General features: G+C 63.0%; 3 protein-coding genes across 3 annotated transcripts; all 3 read right to left on the bottom strand.

The window, feature by feature from the left end:
- Positions 1 to 207: 207 nt before the first annotated feature.
- LOC148106800 (melanoma-associated antigen 4-like) lies at positions 208 to 1206 on the bottom strand. The gene has a single exon (XM_087859665.1). It carries the CDS (start codon positions 1204 to 1206, stop codon positions 208 to 210), a length of 999 nt encoding a protein of 332 aa, XP_087715791.1.
- Positions 1207 to 6963: 5757 nt separating this feature from the next.
- Positions 6964 to 8292, bottom strand: LOC148106801 (melanoma-associated antigen 4-like). The gene has a single exon (XM_087859509.1). It carries the CDS (start codon positions 8277 to 8279, stop codon positions 7281 to 7283), a length of 999 nt encoding a protein of 332 aa, XP_087715635.1. The 5' UTR covers positions 8280 to 8292; the 3' UTR covers positions 6964 to 7280.
- A 5921-nt stretch (positions 8293 to 14213) lies between these two features.
- Positions 14214 to 15353, bottom strand: LOC148106802 (melanoma-associated antigen 4-like). Its single transcript, XM_087859496.1, has one exon. The coding sequence runs from the start codon at positions 15338 to 15340 to the stop codon at positions 14342 to 14344; it is 999 nt and encodes a 332-aa protein (XP_087715622.1). The 5' UTR covers positions 15341 to 15353; the 3' UTR covers positions 14214 to 14341.
- Between the last annotated feature and the right edge of the window lie 1491 nt (positions 15354 to 16844).

Genomic DNA, 16844 nt, shown 5'->3' on the forward strand with positions numbered 1-16844 from the left:
ACCCTCCCTGGCCCTGCACACCTTAGAAAGCCCAGGGCTGCTTCTTCACACACACACACACACACACACACACACACACACACACACACACACAAACAAACACTAACAGGAAAGAACCAGCAAGCAGCCTCACTTCCAGCCCAGCATCCCGCAGGAGAAACTTCCCCTACCACCAAAGCCTGGAAAGGGCCTGGCCACCCCTGGCGCTCAGGCCCCCTCTTCCTCATCACTCACAGACTCTTCACACAGGGCCAGGGACGATGGCTGCTGCCCGCGACTGACCCGCAGCAAATACTCCAGCACTTGGAACTTGCTGGTTTCAGCATAGGCCCTGGGACCCCACAGGAACTCGTAGCGGGCAGGGTCGCTGCCGGCTACCTGCCGGTACTCCACGTACCCTTTCTGCACCCAGACATTGGTGAGGAGCTCCCTGGGCTCCCCGTAGATGACGTGCTCCCTGCTGGCATACACCCCCATGACCCCCAGCACTTCCCACACCTTCTCCTCCGGGGCACAGTCGCCCTCCAGGACGATCACCCCCAAGAGCACCACCAGGAGGCCGGTCTTGGGCATGCCCTGCTCACCGCTCGGCAGCCCACCGCAGGTGAGGCCCAGGACGGTGACCAGGATGTAGGAGTGGTCGCTGGGGTCCACCTCCTTCACATCCACGCCAAAGACCAGCCGCATGCACTCGGACGCTTGGCCGAAGATCACGGGGAAGGCGTCCTGGTAGTCGTTGCCGACCACCTCCAGCATCTCTGCCTGGCTGGTGCGCTGCTGGGTGAGATACTTGAGCACCAGGAATGCCACCAGGTCAGCAGCCTTCCCCTGGACTGTGTCCTGGAGCAGGGGCTGGGCTTCCTCGGGCTCCTCCCAGCCGCTTGACCCCTCCTCATCTGGGCTGCTGGAGCCATGGTGGGGCTGGCCCCATGCAGTGGCTGCCAGGCCAGTGGGGGAGGGGCAGGCACTCTGAGGGCTCTGGGGAGCACTCGGGCCCCCAGCAGCAGACCCCTCCTCCGGAGGGCCCAGAAACAGGGCAGAGCAGGAGATGCGAGAGGGGCTGGACTGGGAGGAGGCAGAGGCTGAGGAGGAGGGACATGGGCCCCCCTCCTCCCCAGCCCCGGACAGCTGTGCCTCCACCAGGCTCTGGGCCGGGACTGGGTCTTCCTCCAGCTGCCAGAGCTCACTCCTCCGACCCAGGGACATGGCGCCTGTCGGGCTGAACCTGAAGACAGAGGTGGGATGGCTCCTCAGAGTCCAGCCGGCCTGCAGAGGCCTGAGGTCCCAGAGCTGACAGTGGGCTGCTTCCTGCTTAGGAGAGGATGGGAAGGGCAAGCCCCTGGGTCCTCACCTTGACCTGTGGCACTCCCCTGCGCCTCCCCTGCTCTGTGACCTTAGGGACTCCTGCCTCAGGCAGAGACCTCGACTCTGAGTTCTTGAAGCCCCTGGAGGAGAAAGGGAGGGGCACCTCAGGGTGCAGACAGGAGGGCTGGGTCGGACTCTGTGAGGTCCCCACCAGTCCAGGCTGGGTGGTCCCCTCCTTGGCCTCTCAAGAGGCGGCTATTTCCCCTGCCAGAGCCTGGGCCCCACCCAACGTGGGACTGAGGCCAAAGGATCACAGCAAGGCCACGCAGCCCTGAGACTCCACAGAAGGTAAGCTAGGAGGCCCACATCTGGCCACAACTGCCAAAGGTCCACAGGGCTTGTCACGGATGTCCAGGGATGGCCAGGCTCGGGGTTCCATCTGTGCTGGGATGGGTGTGCCTCTTGGTCGATACCTTGACCCCACGGAAGGCCTGGGAAAACTCTCACCCGCCCTGTGCTGAGGCCTCATCTCCGGAGGACGCCAGAGGGAAAAATCAATTAGCCCACCATTTCCTGTCTCCCCATGGCTGAGAGAAGTAGCAGGGCAAGCCTGGTCCCTAGGGATCCTGCTGTGGGAGGCATGCCCTCATTTCTCACCTCCATCCCCACCAGGGCCAGGGCCAGGGCCAAGGTCCCTGCCTCCCCCACTGACTAGAGTCCAGACCCTCAGGCCCAGGCCCAGGCCCTCCCCTCCCTGAGACCAGGGATCTGGAGAGGAGGAGGGGCTCAGCCCAACAGGCTCCACCCAGGGTTCCCAGGGTTCTCAGGTAGGGCCTGGCCAGATTTCTAGGCCATCTCCTCCTTTTCCTGAGGGGTGGGTTCGGACCCAGCCCCTCCTCTCTCAGGGGTCCCCACATGGATTCTTGGCAGTACCAGGGACTCCTGTGTGTCTCCCAGGAGGGCTTCCTCAGATGACCTGACTGAGACCTCTCCCAGCATGGTCCTCTCGTGCCTGAGAGCTGGGAGAGAAGGGTGAGGACGCAGCAATCCACGCCCTCCCCCTGCACCCCACCCAATTCACAAGGAACTCAGATCGGGGGTTGGTCCCTCTGTCCAGGGGCAGGAGTCCACTCTTTGTCCCTAAGGTGCTCACGTTTACTTTCGGCAGGTGCTGGAACTATCCCTTCTCCTATCCTCAGCATGCATCCTGCAGAACAACGCCACCACCCCGCGGAGACCCAGGGGAGAAAGTGGGGTGCTTACTTTTCTTGACTCCCAGCCTGGCCTCGCAGGACTGGCCACCGGGGCAGGACTTCATTTGGGACCCCTGTGTCTGCGTGGGGGTCTTCTCAGTCCTCCCTCAGAGTCTTGGGGCTCCACCCTCTGCTGACCTGAGGCCACAATCCTCAGACCAAGGCTCTCACCTCCCTCAGACCCTGGGTGCAGAAGTCAAGAACACTTCAGATGTTCCCCCCAGCTTGGGGGACATCCAAGAAGGAGCCCACGGGCAACAAAATCACTGTCTGTTTTAGGCTCTAAGGTCCTCAACGCTCACCCTGCATCCCTCGGGACTGCCCTGTGCTGTCCCCAGTCCTTTCCCCTCTGACAGCCCCACGCATCCGCATCCGTGAGATCCAAGGCCAAATGTGGGGGTGCGACAGCTGCCCTATGGCCTCCCGTCGGTGACTCTGTTCTGGGGTCCAGGGTCCACGCAGTTCTCCCTGAGGGTTCTCGCCTTGACTTCGGGAGGATTTGACCTTCCCTGCTGCTGACCCTGATCTGCCTCTTACCCGAACCCCCAGACGCTCTATGACCCGGATGTGGAAGTCTGGACATGCCACTTGTCCTCTTCCCGCTCAGGGGCTTCCCAGGCCTGATGCTGTTCTGGGGTTCAGGGTCGCTCATGTCCTCCCACCGGGTCCTCGCATCCAGTCCCATTAGCCCCTGCCCCTCGTTTTTTAAACCATGGCCCCCGCTTCTGTCAGACCTGGATGCGGACGTCCTGACACACTGCCTGTGGACTTGGCACAAACACGCCTCACAGGGCTGACAGCAGGGGCAGGTTTCAGTGCGCTGTCCCTGTTCTGGAGTCCAGGTCCCTCCCTGAGTCCTCCCTCAGGGATCTTAGCTTGAGCCTCAGCACATCTTGTGTTCCTCTCTCTGCTGTCTCCAGGCCTGTTCCCTCAGACCAAAGCCCTCGCTGCCCTGAGAACCATGGGAAACGATCCTGGATGGCACATCAGGCAACAAAGGCCAGGGATTCCCTGAGATGGGTTCCTTCGGGTCACTTAGGCCTGTCCTCTATTGCCCACCTGCACTCCCTGGATGGCCAGTGCCTTCATCCCTGCATCTGAAGGCCGCTCCTTACAACAAGCTCTCAGTGTCTCTGGGACCCAGAGCCGAAGTCAGGACACGCCTCATGTCATGCTTGTCCCACTCAAGGGCCTCCCAGGACTGATTCCCTACTGGGCCCAGGGTCCCTCTGTCCTCCCTCTGGTCCTCACCTTGACTCCCGACAGAAGCTGGGCCCTCCCAGCCTTCCGACCTGAGGCCGTGCTCCTTACCGCACGCCTCCTGACTCCTGAGACCCAGAATCGGATCTGCAGGCTCGCTATGCATCCCCATGGCCCCCAGGGATCTTCCTGGACTGACACTATGGCCCCACCCCTGGGAGATCTCCTCTGTCCTCCCTCAGAGTTCATAGCTTGACTCGGGTTACTGCCTAGGCCCTCTCCTCTGCACACCGGAGGGAGGCCCTGCTCCTTCCACCCAGGCCCCCAGGGTCTCTGACACTGGGGATGCAAAAGTCCTGACTCACCACCTCCAATCCCCCCTGCACGGACCTTCCCTCACTGCCTCTGTGCTGGGGTCCAGCGTCCTTCAGTCTTCCCTCTGCATCCTCAGCATGAAGCCCAGCAGGCCATGGGGTCTCCCCTCTGCCCACCTGAGCATTGGCTCCTTTCACCAGGTCCCCAGTCTCTCGGGAGACCCGGATGCACCAGTCCAGCCACACTGGCCTCGTTTCCCCATCGCGCCCAGGGGCCTTCCTGGACTGACACTAGGGCCTGACCTCTGTGAGTTCCCCTCTGTCCTCCCTCAGGGTTCATACCTTGACGCCCATAAGCGCCTGGGCCCTCGCCTCTAAAGACCTGAGATCTGCTCCTTACCACAGGCCCTTTATCACTCGGACACCCAGATGCAGAAGTCAAGACTCACCACGTGTTCCCATCCCGCACCAGGGGCCTTCATAGAAACCCTGTGCTAGGAACCAGGGTCTCTCAGTCCTCCCTCTGCATCCTCACATTGAAGAGCAGCAGGACCTAGGCCCTCCCCTCTGTCCACCGGATGGAAGACAGACTTCTTCCTCCGAGGCCCCCATTCTCTCAGGAGACCACGTTGCCGAAGTCCGGCCCCAGTGGCGGCGTGTTCCCATCCCGCCCGGTAGGCTCCCTAGACTGCCATCCTAGGCGGACTTCTGCCAGGGTCCCCTCTGTCCTCCGTTATGGTTCATCCCTGGTCTCCTCTCGATTCGCGCCAGGACCCTCCCCTCTGCCCACCTGAGCTTTGGCTCCCTCCATCAGGCGTTTAATCTCTCAGAGACCCGTATGCGGAAGTCCAGACTCACCACGTGTTCCCATCCGCGCCCCCCCCCCCCCCGCGCATTGCCCCCGCCCCCGCCCGCCCATGTATCTTCTATGACTGACTCTGCTGGGGTCCAGAGACCTGCAGTCCTCCCTCTGCATCCTCACCACGATGCCCAGCAGGACCTGGGCCCTCCCTTCTGCCTACCTGAGCATCCGCTCCTTCCATCAGGCCTTTAGTCTCTCAGATACCCGTATGTGGAACTCCTGACTCACCACGTGGATCCACCTTCCCCTCCCCCCCCCCGGTGGACCTTCCCTGACTGCTGGTGTCTAGTGTCCGGCAGTCCTCCCTCTGTATCCTCACCACGACTCCCAGTAGGACCTGGGTACTCCCCTTGCCCACCTGAGGGAGTCCCTGGTCCTTCCACCAAGGCCCCCAGTCTCTCGGGAGACCTGGATGCACCAGCCCCGCCCCATCGGCCATGTGTCCCTATCCCTCCCAGGGGCCTTCCCGGTCTGACCCTGGGGCCCGACCGCGCTGAGGTCCCCTCTGTCCCCGGCTTCTATGTCCGTGGGTCCTGCCCCCGATCCGTCCCCACGCGGTCCCTACCTGGACTCCCTGGGCCTGCCTCTGCCCCTGCCCCTTCCCGACCTGGCATCCTTCCGCTCTGACCAAGGTCCTAAGCTCCCTCAGACCCCCGAGGTGCATTTCACCAGACGCCCTCTGTGGCCACCCTCCCTAGGGACCCCCAGGGCCCGGCCGCGCCAGGAACCCAGTGCCTGGACCGAAGCGGGGGAGGGTGGGCCGCACAGTTCTCCCTCAGGTCCCACCACCCGCTCCAGGGAGGGCCTGGGCCCGTCCCTCTGGGGACCTGTGGCCACTGTCCTGGGCCCCGGCGGGAGGGGTGCAGCCGGACGACGCTGCCCCTGCCCGCGGTCTCTCGGGGCTACCGGCAGGGGCCACCTGGCTCCTGGGCGCCCTACCCCCACCCCCACACCCACCCCCAGTGTGCTCCCTCACGGGTGGGTCTACCTGCACGCCTCGCCTCAGCTGACCAAGATCCCGCCTCCCTCACGCGGAGGTCGTCGCCGCTCTCAGAGCTCTGAGGCGGAAGTCGGAGCTCGTCACTTCCGGACCCCTTAGGAAGGGGTCCCCTAGGGCCGCCAGCACGTCGGGCGGCGATGGGTTCCGGCGAGGGGGTAGGTGGGGGAGGCGAGGGGAACGGGCAGGGCCGGGGTCCCCCGGTCCTCCCTGGTCTCCTTACCTGGACTCAGGCAGGCAGGGTTGGAGCCTGTCCGCCTCACAACCAGTCTCGCACCCACCCCACCACTTCCTTAACAGGGAGGCAGAGAGTGGAGTCTGGCTACTGTCACCACGCAGGTTCCTGGTGACCAGCTGCACAGAAGCCATCACGGCGCCCCTCTGGTCTCCCCAGACACCCAGGCCGGGCCAGGGGCATTTGCACTGCAGTGCTCGCCCCGGGAGCCACACCCCGTCACCCTGCTTCCCCTTCTTCTGCAGGGCTCAGGGCACCCCTCCCCACCTTCCTGCCAACACTGCGGCTGCTGGACACAGTCCCCTATGCCTGGGACGTGTCCTGCTTCTCCTGGTGTCCTCACTGCTCACCCACAGTGCCTTCCAGAGAGCAGAGCTCAGCCACTGGCTGGCAATCAAGGCGAGCAGGGCTCCCTCTGCGCTGACAGGAGGTTTCTCCTCCTTTCTTGAAGAACCAAGCCAATGCAGGAGCGCACATCTGCGTGTGCCTTTAGCATTTGCACAGTGACAGACAGCAAAGCATCAGAAGCAAGAACCAACAAACTTTCCCTTTTATTTCTCTATTTCCTGACCCCATCACTTCACTCTTCCTTTTTTCACCTTTTCAACCCATCCTTAGACCAATGCCCTGTGATTTTGGTCCAGAGCCCAAAGAAGGAGGCAAGGGGTCCCACCTGGTTTCCAGGACATGACAAAACTCTTAACTCTTGAACTGGGTGAGGACAAATGCTGTGTGTGTGTGTGGGGGGGGGCGGATGTCACTCACACACTCAGCCGCCGAAGCGGATGAAACCTTCTATGCCTAGGAACCCCACTGGAGAGCTTCCTCGAGGACACCAAGCTCTGCATGTGGGAGTCATCACAGAGAACAGCCCCCTCCCATCCCCCCCAAGGAGGCTCCTTGCCCAGCTTTCTTCTCCCAACCCTCCTTGGCCCTGCACTCCTTAGAAAGCCCAGGGCTGCGTCTTCACACACACACACACACACACACACACACACACACACACACAGTAACAGGAAAGAACCAGCAAGCAGCCTCACTTCCCGCCCAGCATCCCGCAGGAGAATCTGTTGGCCCCACCAAAGCCTGGAAAGGGCCTGGCCACCCCTGGGGCTCAGGCCCCCTCTTCCTCATCGCTCACAGACTCTTCACACAGGGCCAGGGACGAAGGCTGCGGCCCGCGACTGACCCGCAGCAAATACTCCAGCACTTGGAACTTGCTGGTTTCAGCATAGGCCCTGGGACCCCACAGGAACTCGTAGCGGGCAGGGTCGCTGCCGGGCACCTGCCGGTACTCCACGTACCCTTCCTGCACCCAGACATTGGTGAGGAGCTCCCTGGGCTCCCCGTAGATGACGTGCTCCCTGCTGGCGTACACCCCCATGACCCCCAGCACTTCCCACACCTTCTCCTCCGGGGCACAGTCGCCCTCCAGGACGATCACCCCCAAGAGCACCACCAGGAGGCCGGTCTTGGGCATGCCCTGCTCACCGCTCGGCAGCCCACCGCAGGTGAGGCCCAGGACGGTGACCAGGACGTAGGAGTGGTCGCTGGGGTCCACCTCCTTCACATCCACGCCAAAGACCAGCCGCATGCACTCGGACGCTTGGCCGAAGATCACGGGGAAGGCGTCCTGGTAGTCGTTGCCGACCACCTCCAGCATCTCTGCCTGGCTGGTGCGCTGCTGGGTGAGATACTTGAGCACCAGGAACGCCACCAGGTCAGCAGCCTTCCCCTGGAGTGTGTCCTGGAGCAGGGGCTGGGCTTCCTCGGGCTCCTCCCAGCCGCTCGACCCCTCCTCATCTGGGCTGCTGGAGCCATGGTGGGGCTGGCCCCATGCAGTGGCTGCCAGGCCAGTGGGGGAGGGGCAGGCACTCTGAGGGCTCTGGGGAGCACTCGGGCCCCCAGCAGCAGACCCCTCCTCCGGAGGGCCCAGAAACAGGGCAGAGCAGGAGATGCGAGAGGGGCTGGACTGGGAGGAGGCAGAGGCTGAGGAGGAGGGACATGGGCCCCCCTCCTCCCCAGCCCCGGACAGCTGTGCCTCCACCAGGCTCTGGGCCGGGACTGGGTCTTCCTCCAGCTGCCAGAGCTCACTCCTCCGACCCAGGGACATGGCGCCTGTCGGGCTGAACCTGAAGACAGAGGTGGGATGGCTCCTCAGAGTCCAGCCGGCCTGCAGAGGCCTGAGGTCCCAGAGCTGACAGTGGGCTGCTTCCTGCTTAGGAGAGGATGGGAAGGGCAAGCCCCTGGGTCCTCACCTTGACCTGTGGCACTCCCCTGCGCCTCCCCTGCTCTGTGACCTTAGGGACTCCTGCCTCAGGCAGAGACCTCGACTCTGAGTTCTTGAAGCCCCTGGAGGAGAAAGGGAGGGGCACCTCAGGGTGCAGACAGGAGGGCTGGGTCGGACTCTGTGAGGTCCCCACCAGTCCAGGCTGGGTGGTCCCCTCCTTGGCCTCTCAAGAGGCGGCTATTTCCCCTGCCAGAGCCTGGGCCCCACCCAACGTGGGACTGAGGCCAAAGGATCACAGCAAGGCCACGCAGCCCTGAGACTCCACAGAAGGTAAGCTAGGAGGCCCACATCTGGCCACAACTGCCAAAGGTCCACAGGGCTTGTCACGGATGTCCAGGGATGGCCAGGCTCGGGGTTCCATCTGTGCTGGGATGGGTGTGCCTCTTGGTCGATACCTTGACCCCACGGAAGGCCTGGGAAAACTCTCACCCGCCCTGTGCTGAGGCCTCATCTCCGGAGGACGCCAGAGGGAATTAGCCCACCATTTCCTGTCTCCCCATGGCTGAGAGAAGTAGCAGGGCAAGCCTGGTCCCTAGGGATCCTGCTGTGGGAGGCATGCCCTCATTTCTCACCTCCATCCCCACCAGGGCCAGGGCCAGGGCCAAGGTCCCTGCCTCCCCCACTGACTAGAGTCCAGACCCTCAGGCCCAGGCCCAGGCCCTCCCCTCCCTGAGACCAGGGATCTGGAGAGGAGGAGGGGCTCAGCCCAACAGGCTCCACCCAGGGTTCCCAGGGTTCTCAGGTAGGGCCTGGCCAGATTTCTAGGCCATCTCCTCCTTTTCCTGAGGGGTGGGTTCGGACCCAGCCCCTCCTCTCTCAGGGGTCCCCACATGGATTCTTGGCAGTACCAGGGACTCCTGTGTGTCTCCCAGGAGGGCTTCCTCAGATGACCTGACTGAGACCTCTCCCAGCATGGTCCTCTCGTGCCTGAGAGCTGGGAGAGAAGGGTGCGGACGCAGCAATCCACGCCCTCCCCCCTGCACCCCCACCCCAATTCACAAGGAGCTCAGATCGGGGGTTGGTCCCTCTGTCCAGGGGCAGGAGTCCACTCTTTGTCCCTAAGGTGCTCACGTTTACGTTCGGCAGGTGCTGGAACTATCCCTTCTCCTATCCTCAGCATGCATCTGCAGAACAAACGCCACCACCCCCGCGGAGACCCAGGGGAGAAAGTGGGGTGCTTACTTTTCTTGACTCCCAGCCTGGCCTCGCAGGACTGGCCACCGGGGCAGGACTTCATTTGGGACCCCTGTGTCTGCGTGGGGGTCTGCTCAGTCCTCCCTCAGAGTCTTGGGGCTCCACCCTCTGCTGACCTGAGGCCACAATCCTCAGACCAAGGCTCTCACCTCCCTCAGACCCTGGGTGCAGAAGTCAAGAACACTTCAGATGTTCCCCCCAGCTTGGGGGACATCCAAGAAGGAGCCCACGGGCAACAAAATCACTGTCTGTTTTAGGCTCTAAGGTCCTCAACGCTCACCCTGCATCCCTCGGACTGCCCTGTGCTGTCCCCAGTCCTTTCCCCTCTGACAGCCCCACGCATCCCGTGAGATCCAAGGCCAAATGTGGGGGTGTGACAGCTGCCCTATGGCCTCCGTCGGTGACTCTGTTCTGGGGTCCAGGGTCCACGCAGTTCTCCCTGAGGGTTCGACTTCGGGAGGATTTGACCTTCCCTGCTGCTGACCCTGATCTGCCTCTTACCCGAACCCCCAGACGCTCTATGACCCGGATGTGGAAGTCTGGACATGCCACTTGTCCTCTTCCCACTCAGGGGCTTCCCAGGCCTGATGCTGTTCTGGGGTTCAGGGTCGCTCATGTCCTCCCACCGGGTCCTCGCATCCAGTCCCATTAGCCCCTGCCCCTCGTTTTTTAAACCATGGCCCCCGCTTCTGTCAGACCTGGATGCGGACGTCCTGACACACTGCCTGTGGACTTGGCACAAACACGCCTCACAGGGCTGACAGCAGGGGCAGGTTTCAGTGCGCTGTCCCTGTTCTGGAGTCCAGGTCCCTCCCTGAGTCCTCCCTCAGGGATCTTAGCTTGAGCCTCAGCACATCTTGTGTTCCTCTCTCTGCTGTCTCCAGGCCTGTTCCCTCAGACCAAAGCCCTCGCTGCCCTGAGAACCATGGGAAACGATCCTGGATGGCACATCAGGCAACAAAGGCCAGGGATTCCCTGAGATGGGTTCCTTCGGGTCACTTAGGCCTGTCCTCTATTGCCCACCTGCACTCCCTGGATGGCCTGTGCCTTCACCCCTGCATCTGAAGGCCGCTCCTTACAACAAGCTCTCAGTGTCTCTGGGACCCAGAGCCGAAGTCAGGACACGCCTCATGTCATGCTTGTCCCACTCAAGGGCCTCCCAGGACTGATTCCCTACTGGGCCCAGGGTCCCTCTGTCCTCCCTCTGGTCCTCACCTTGACTCCCGACAGAAGCTGGGCCCTCCCAGCCTTCCGACCTGAGGCCGTGCTCCTTACCGCACGCCTCCTGACTCCTGAGACCCAGAATCGGATCTGCAGGCTCGCTATGCATCCCCATGGCCCCCAGGGATCTTCCTGGACTGACACTATGGCCCCACCCCTGGGAGATCTCCTCTGTCCTCCCTCAGAGTTCATAGCTTGACTCGGGTTACTGCCTAGGCCCTCTCCTCTGCACACCGGAGGGAGGCCCTGCTCCTTCCACCCAGGCCCCCAGGGTCTCTGACACTGGGGATGCAAAAGTCCTGACTCACCACCTCCAATCCCCCCTGCACGGACCTTCCCTCACTGCCTCTGTGCTGGGGTCCAGCGTCCTTCAGTCTTCCCTCTGCATCCTCAGCATGAAGCCCAGCAGGCCATGGGGTCTCCCCTCTGCCCACCTGAGCATTGGCTCCTTTCACCAGGTCCCCAGTCTCTCGGGAGACCCGGATGCACCAGTCCAGCCACACTGGCCTCGTTTCCCCATCGCGCCCAGGGGCCTTCCTGGACTGACACTAGGGCCTGACCTCTGTGAGTTCCCCTCTGTCCTCCCTCAGGGTTCATACCTTGACGCCCATAAGCGCCTGGGCCCTCGCCTCTAAAGACCTGAGATCTGCTCCTTACCACAGGCCCTTTATCACTCGGACACCCAGATGCAGAAGTCAAGACTCACCACGTGTTCCCATCCCGCACCAGGGGCCTTCATAGAAACCCTGTGCTAGGAACCAGGGTCTCTCAGTCCTCCCTCTGCATCCTCACATTGAAGAGCAGCAGGACCTGGGCCCTCCCCTCTGTCCACCGGATGGAAGACAGACTTCTTCCTCCGAGGCCCCCATTCTCTCGGGAGACCACGTTGCCGAAGTCCGGCCCCAGTGGCGGCGTGTTCCCATCCCGCCCGGTAGGCTCCCTAGACTGCCATCCTAGGCGGACTTCTGCCAGGGTCCCCTCTGTCCTCCGTTATGGTTCATCCCTGGTCTCCTCTCGATTCGCGCCAGGACCCTCCCCTCTGCCCACCTGAGCTTTGGCTCCCTCCATCAGGCGTTTAATCTCTCAGAGACCCGTATGCGGAAGTCCAGACTCACCACGTGTTCCCATCCGCGCCCCCCCCCCCCCCCCCCCGCGCATTGCCCCCGCCCCCGCCCGCCCATGTATCTTCTATGACTGACTCTGCTGGGGTCCAGCGACCTGCAGTCCTCCCTCTGCATCCTCACCACGATGCCCAGCAGGACCTGGGCCCTCCCTTCTGCCTACCTGAGCATCCGCTCCTTCCATCAGGCCTTTAGTCTCTCAGATACCCGTATGTGGAACTCCTGACTCACCACGTGGACCCACCTTCCTCTCCCCCCCCCGGTGGACCTTCCCTGACTGCTGGTGTCTAGTGTCCCGCAGTCCTCCCTCTGTATCCTCACCACGACGCCCAGTAGGACCTGGGTACTCCCCTTGCCCACCTGAGGGAGTCCCTGGTCCTTCCACCAAGGCCCCCAGTCTCTCAGGAGACCTGGATGCACCAGTCCCGCCCCATCGGCCATGTGTCCCTATCCCTCCCAGGGGCCTTCCCGGTCTGACCCTGGGGCCCGACCGCGCTGAGGTCCCCTCTGTCCCCGGCTTCTATGTCCCTGGGTCCTGCCCCCGATCTGTCCCCACGCGGTCCCTACCTGGACTCCCTGGGCCTGCCTCTGCCCCTGCCCCTTCCCGACCTGGCATCCTTCCGCTCTGACCAAGGTCCTAAGCTCCCTCAGACCCCCGAGGTGCATTTCACCAGACGCCCTCTGTGGCCACCCTCCCTAGGGACCCCCAGGGCCGGCTGCGCCAGGAACCCAGTGCCTGGACCGAAGCGGGGGAGGGTGGGCCCCACAGTTCTCCCTCAGGTCCCACCACCCGCTCCAGGGAGGGCCTGGGCCCGTCCCTCTGGGGACCTGTGGCCACTGTCCTGGGTCCCGGCGGGAGGGGCGCAGCCGGACGACGCTGCCCCTGCCCGCGGTCTCTCGGGGCTACCGGCAGGGGCCACCTGGCTCCTGGGCGACCTACCCCCACCCCCACCCCCACCCCCAGTGTGCTCCCTCACGGGTGGGTCTACCTGCACGCCTCGCCTCAGCTGACCAAGATCCCGCCTCCCTCACGCGGAGGTCGTCGCCGCTCTCAGAGCTCTGAGGCGGAAGTCGGAGCTCGTCACTTCCGGACCCCTTAGGAAGGGGTCCCCTAGGGCCGCCAGCACGTCGGGCGGCGATGGGTTCCGGCGAGGGGGTAGGTGGGGGAGGAGAGGGGAACGGGCAGGGCCGGGGTCCCCCGGTCCTCCCTGGTCTCCTTACCTGGACTCGGGCAGGCAGGGTTGGGGCCTGTCCGCCTCACAACCAGTCTCGCACCCACCCCACCACTTCCTTAACAGGGAGGCAGAGAGTGGAGTCTGGCTACTGTCACCACGCAGGTTCCTGGTGACCAGCTGCACAGAAGCCATCACGGCGCCCCTCTGGTCTCCCCAGACACCCAGGCCGGGCCAGGGGCATTTGCACTGCAGTGCTCGCCCCGGGAGCCACACCCCGTCACCCTGCTTCCCCTTCTTCTGCAGGGCTCAGGGCACCCCTCCCCACCTTCCTGCCAACACTGCGGCTGCTGGACACAGTCCCCTATGCCTGGGACGTGTCCTGCTTCTCCTGGTGTCCTCACTGCTCACCCACAGTGCCTTCCAGAGAGCAGAGCTCAGCCACTGGCTGGCAATCAAGGCGAGCAGGGCTCCCTCTGCAATGACAGGAGGTTTCTCCTCCTTTCTTGAAGAACCAAGCCAATGCAGGAGCACACATCTGCGTGTGCCTTTAGCATTTGCACAGTGACAGACAGCAAAGCATCAGAAGCAAGAACCAACAAACTTTCCCTTTTATTTCTCTATTTCCTGACCCCATCACTTCACTCTTCCTTTTTTCACCTTTTCAACCCATCCTTAGACCAATGCCCTGTGATTTTGGTCCAGAGCCCAAAGAAGGAGGCAAGGGGTCCCACCTGGTTTCCAGGACATGACAAAACTCTTAACTCTTGAACTGGGTAAGGACAAATGCTGTGTGTTTGTGTGTGTGTGGGGGGGGGCGGATGTCACTCACACACTCAGCCGCCGAAGCGGATGAAACCTTCTATGCCAAGGAACCCCACTGGAGAGCTTCCTCGAGGACACCAAGCTCTGCATGTGGGAGTCATCACAGAGAACAGCCCCCTCCCATCCCCCCCACGGAGGCTCCTTGCCCAGCTTTCTTCTCCCAACCCTCCTTGGCCCTGCACTCCTTAGAAAGCCCAGGGCTGCGTCTTCACACACACACACACACACACACACACACACACACACAGTAACAGGAAAGAACCAGCAAGCAGCCTCACTTCCCGCCCAGCATCCCGCAGGAGAATCTGTTGGCCCCACCAAAGCCTGGAAAGGGCCTGGCCACCCCTGGGGCTCAGGCCCCCTCTTCCTCATCGCTCACAGACTCTTCACACAGGGCCAGGGACGAAGGCTGCTGCCCGCGACTGACCCGCAGCAAATACTCCAGCACTTGGAACTTGCTGGTTTCAGCATAGGCCCTGGGACCCCACAGGAACTCGTAGCGGGCAGGGTCGCTGCCGGGCACCTGCCGGTACTCCACGTACCCTTCCTGCACCCAGACATTGGTGAGGAGCTCCCTGGGCTCCCCGTAGATGACGTGCTCCCTGCTGGCGTACACCCCCATGACCCCCAGCACTTCCCACACCTTCTCCTCCGGGGCACAGTCGCCCTCCAGGACGATCACCCCCAAGAGCACCACCAGGAGGCCGGTCTTGGGCATGCCCTGCTCACCGCTCGGCAGCCCACCGCAGGTGAGGCCCAGGACGGTGACCAGGACGTAGGAGTGGTCGCTGGGGTCCACCTCCTTCACATCCACGCCAAAGACCAGCCGCATGCACTCGGACGCTTGGCCGAAGATCACGGGGAAGGCGTCCTGGTAGTCGTTGCCGACCACCTCCAGCATCTCTGCCTGGCTGGTGCGCTGCTGGGTGAGATACTTGAGCACCAGGAACGCCACCAGGTCAGCAGCCTTCCCCTGGAGTGTGTCCTGGAGCAGGGGCTGGGCTTCCTCGGGCTCCTCCCAGCCGCTCGACCCCTCCTCATCTGGGCTGCTGGAGCCATGGTGGGGCTGGCCCCATGCAGTGGCTGCCAGGCCAGTGGGGGAGGGGCAGGCACTCTGAGGGCTCTGGGGAGCACTCGGGCCCCCAGCAGCAGACCCCTCCTCCGGAGGGCCCAGAAACAGGGCAGAGCAGGAGATGCGAGAGGGGCTGGACTGGGAGGAGGCAGAGGCTGAGGAGGAGGGACATGGGCCCCCCTCCTCCCCAGCCCCGGACAGCTGTGCCTCCACCAGGCTCTGGGCCGGGACTGGGTCTTCCTCCAGCTGCCAGAGCTCACTCCTCCGACCCAGGGACATGGCGCCTGTCGGGCTGAACCTGAAGACAGAGGTGGGATGGCTCCTCAGAGTCCAGCCGGCCTGCAGAGGCCTGAGGTCCCAGAGCTGACAGTGGGCTGCTTCCTGCTTAGGAGAGGATGGGAAGGGCAAGCCCCTGGGTCCTCACCTTGACCTGTGGCACTCCCCTGCGCCTCCCCTGCTCTGTGACCTTAGGGACTCCTGCCTCAGGCAGAGACCTCGACTCTGAGTTCTTGAAGCCCCTGGAGGAGAAAGGGAGGGGCACCTCAGGGTGCAGACAGGAGGGCTGGGTCGGACTCTGTGAGGTCCCCACCAGTCCAGGCTGGGTGGTCCCCTCCTTGGCCTCTCAAGAGGCGGCTATTTCCCCTGCCAGAGCCTGGGCCCCACCCAACGTGGGACTGAGGCCAAAGGATCACAGCAAGGCCACGCAGCCCTGAGACTCCACAGAAGGTAAGCTAGGAGGCCCACATCTGGCCACAACTGCCAAAGGTCCACAGGGCTTGTCACGGATGTCCAGGGATGGCCAGGCTCGGGGTTCCATCTGTGCTGGGATGGGTGTGCCTCTTGGTCGATACCTTGACCCCACGGAAGGCCTGGGAAAACTCTCACCCGCCCTGTGCTGAGGCCTCATCTCCGGAGGACGCCAGAGGGAAAAATCAATTAGCCCACCATTTCCTGTCTCCCCATGGCTGAGAGAAGTAGCAGGGCAAGCCTGGTCCCTAGGGATCCTGCTGTGGGAGGCATGCCCTCATTTCTCACCTCCATCCCCACCAGGGCCAGGGCCAGGGCCAAGGTCCCTGCCTCCCCCACTGACTAGAGTCCAGACCCTCAGGCCCAGGCCCAGGCCCTCCCCTCCCTGAGACCAGGGATCTGGAGAGGAGGAGGGGCTCAGCCCAACAGGCTCCACCCAGGGTTCCCAGGGTTCTCAGGTAGGGCCTGGCCAGATTTCTAGGCCATCTCCTCCTTTTCCTGAGGGGTGGGTTCGGACCCAGCCCCTCCTCTCTCAGGGGTCCCCACATGGATTCTTGGCAGTACCAGGGACTCCTGTGTGTCTCCCAGGAGGGCTTCCTCAGATGACCTGACTGAGACCTCTCCCAGCATGGTCCTCTCGTGCCTGAGAGCTGGGAGAGAAGGGTGCGGACGCAGCAATCCACGCCCTCCCCCTGCACCCCACCCAATTCACAAGGAGCTCAGATCGGGGGTTGGTCCCTCTGTCCAGGGGCAGGAGTCCACTCTTTGTCCCTAAGGTGCTCACGTTTACGTTCGGCAGGTGCTGGAACTATCCCTTCTCCTATCCTCAGCATGCATCCTGCAGAACAACGCCACCACCCCGCGGAGACCCAGGGGAGAAAGTGGGGTGCTTACTTTTCTTGACTCCCAGCCTGGCCTCGCAGGACTGGCCACCGGGGCAGGACTTCATTTGGGACCCCTGTGTCTGCGTGGGGGTCTGCTCAGTCCTCCCTCAGAGTCTTGGGGCTCCACCCTCTGCTGACCTGAGGCCACAATC

Source organism: Ursus americanus, chromosome X (genome assembly GCF_024610735.1).
Source record: "Ursus americanus isolate L20-20 chromosome X, mUrsAme1.1.p, whole genome shotgun sequence".
NCBI classification, from domain to species: Eukaryota; Metazoa; Chordata; class Mammalia; order Carnivora; family Ursidae; genus Ursus; species Ursus americanus.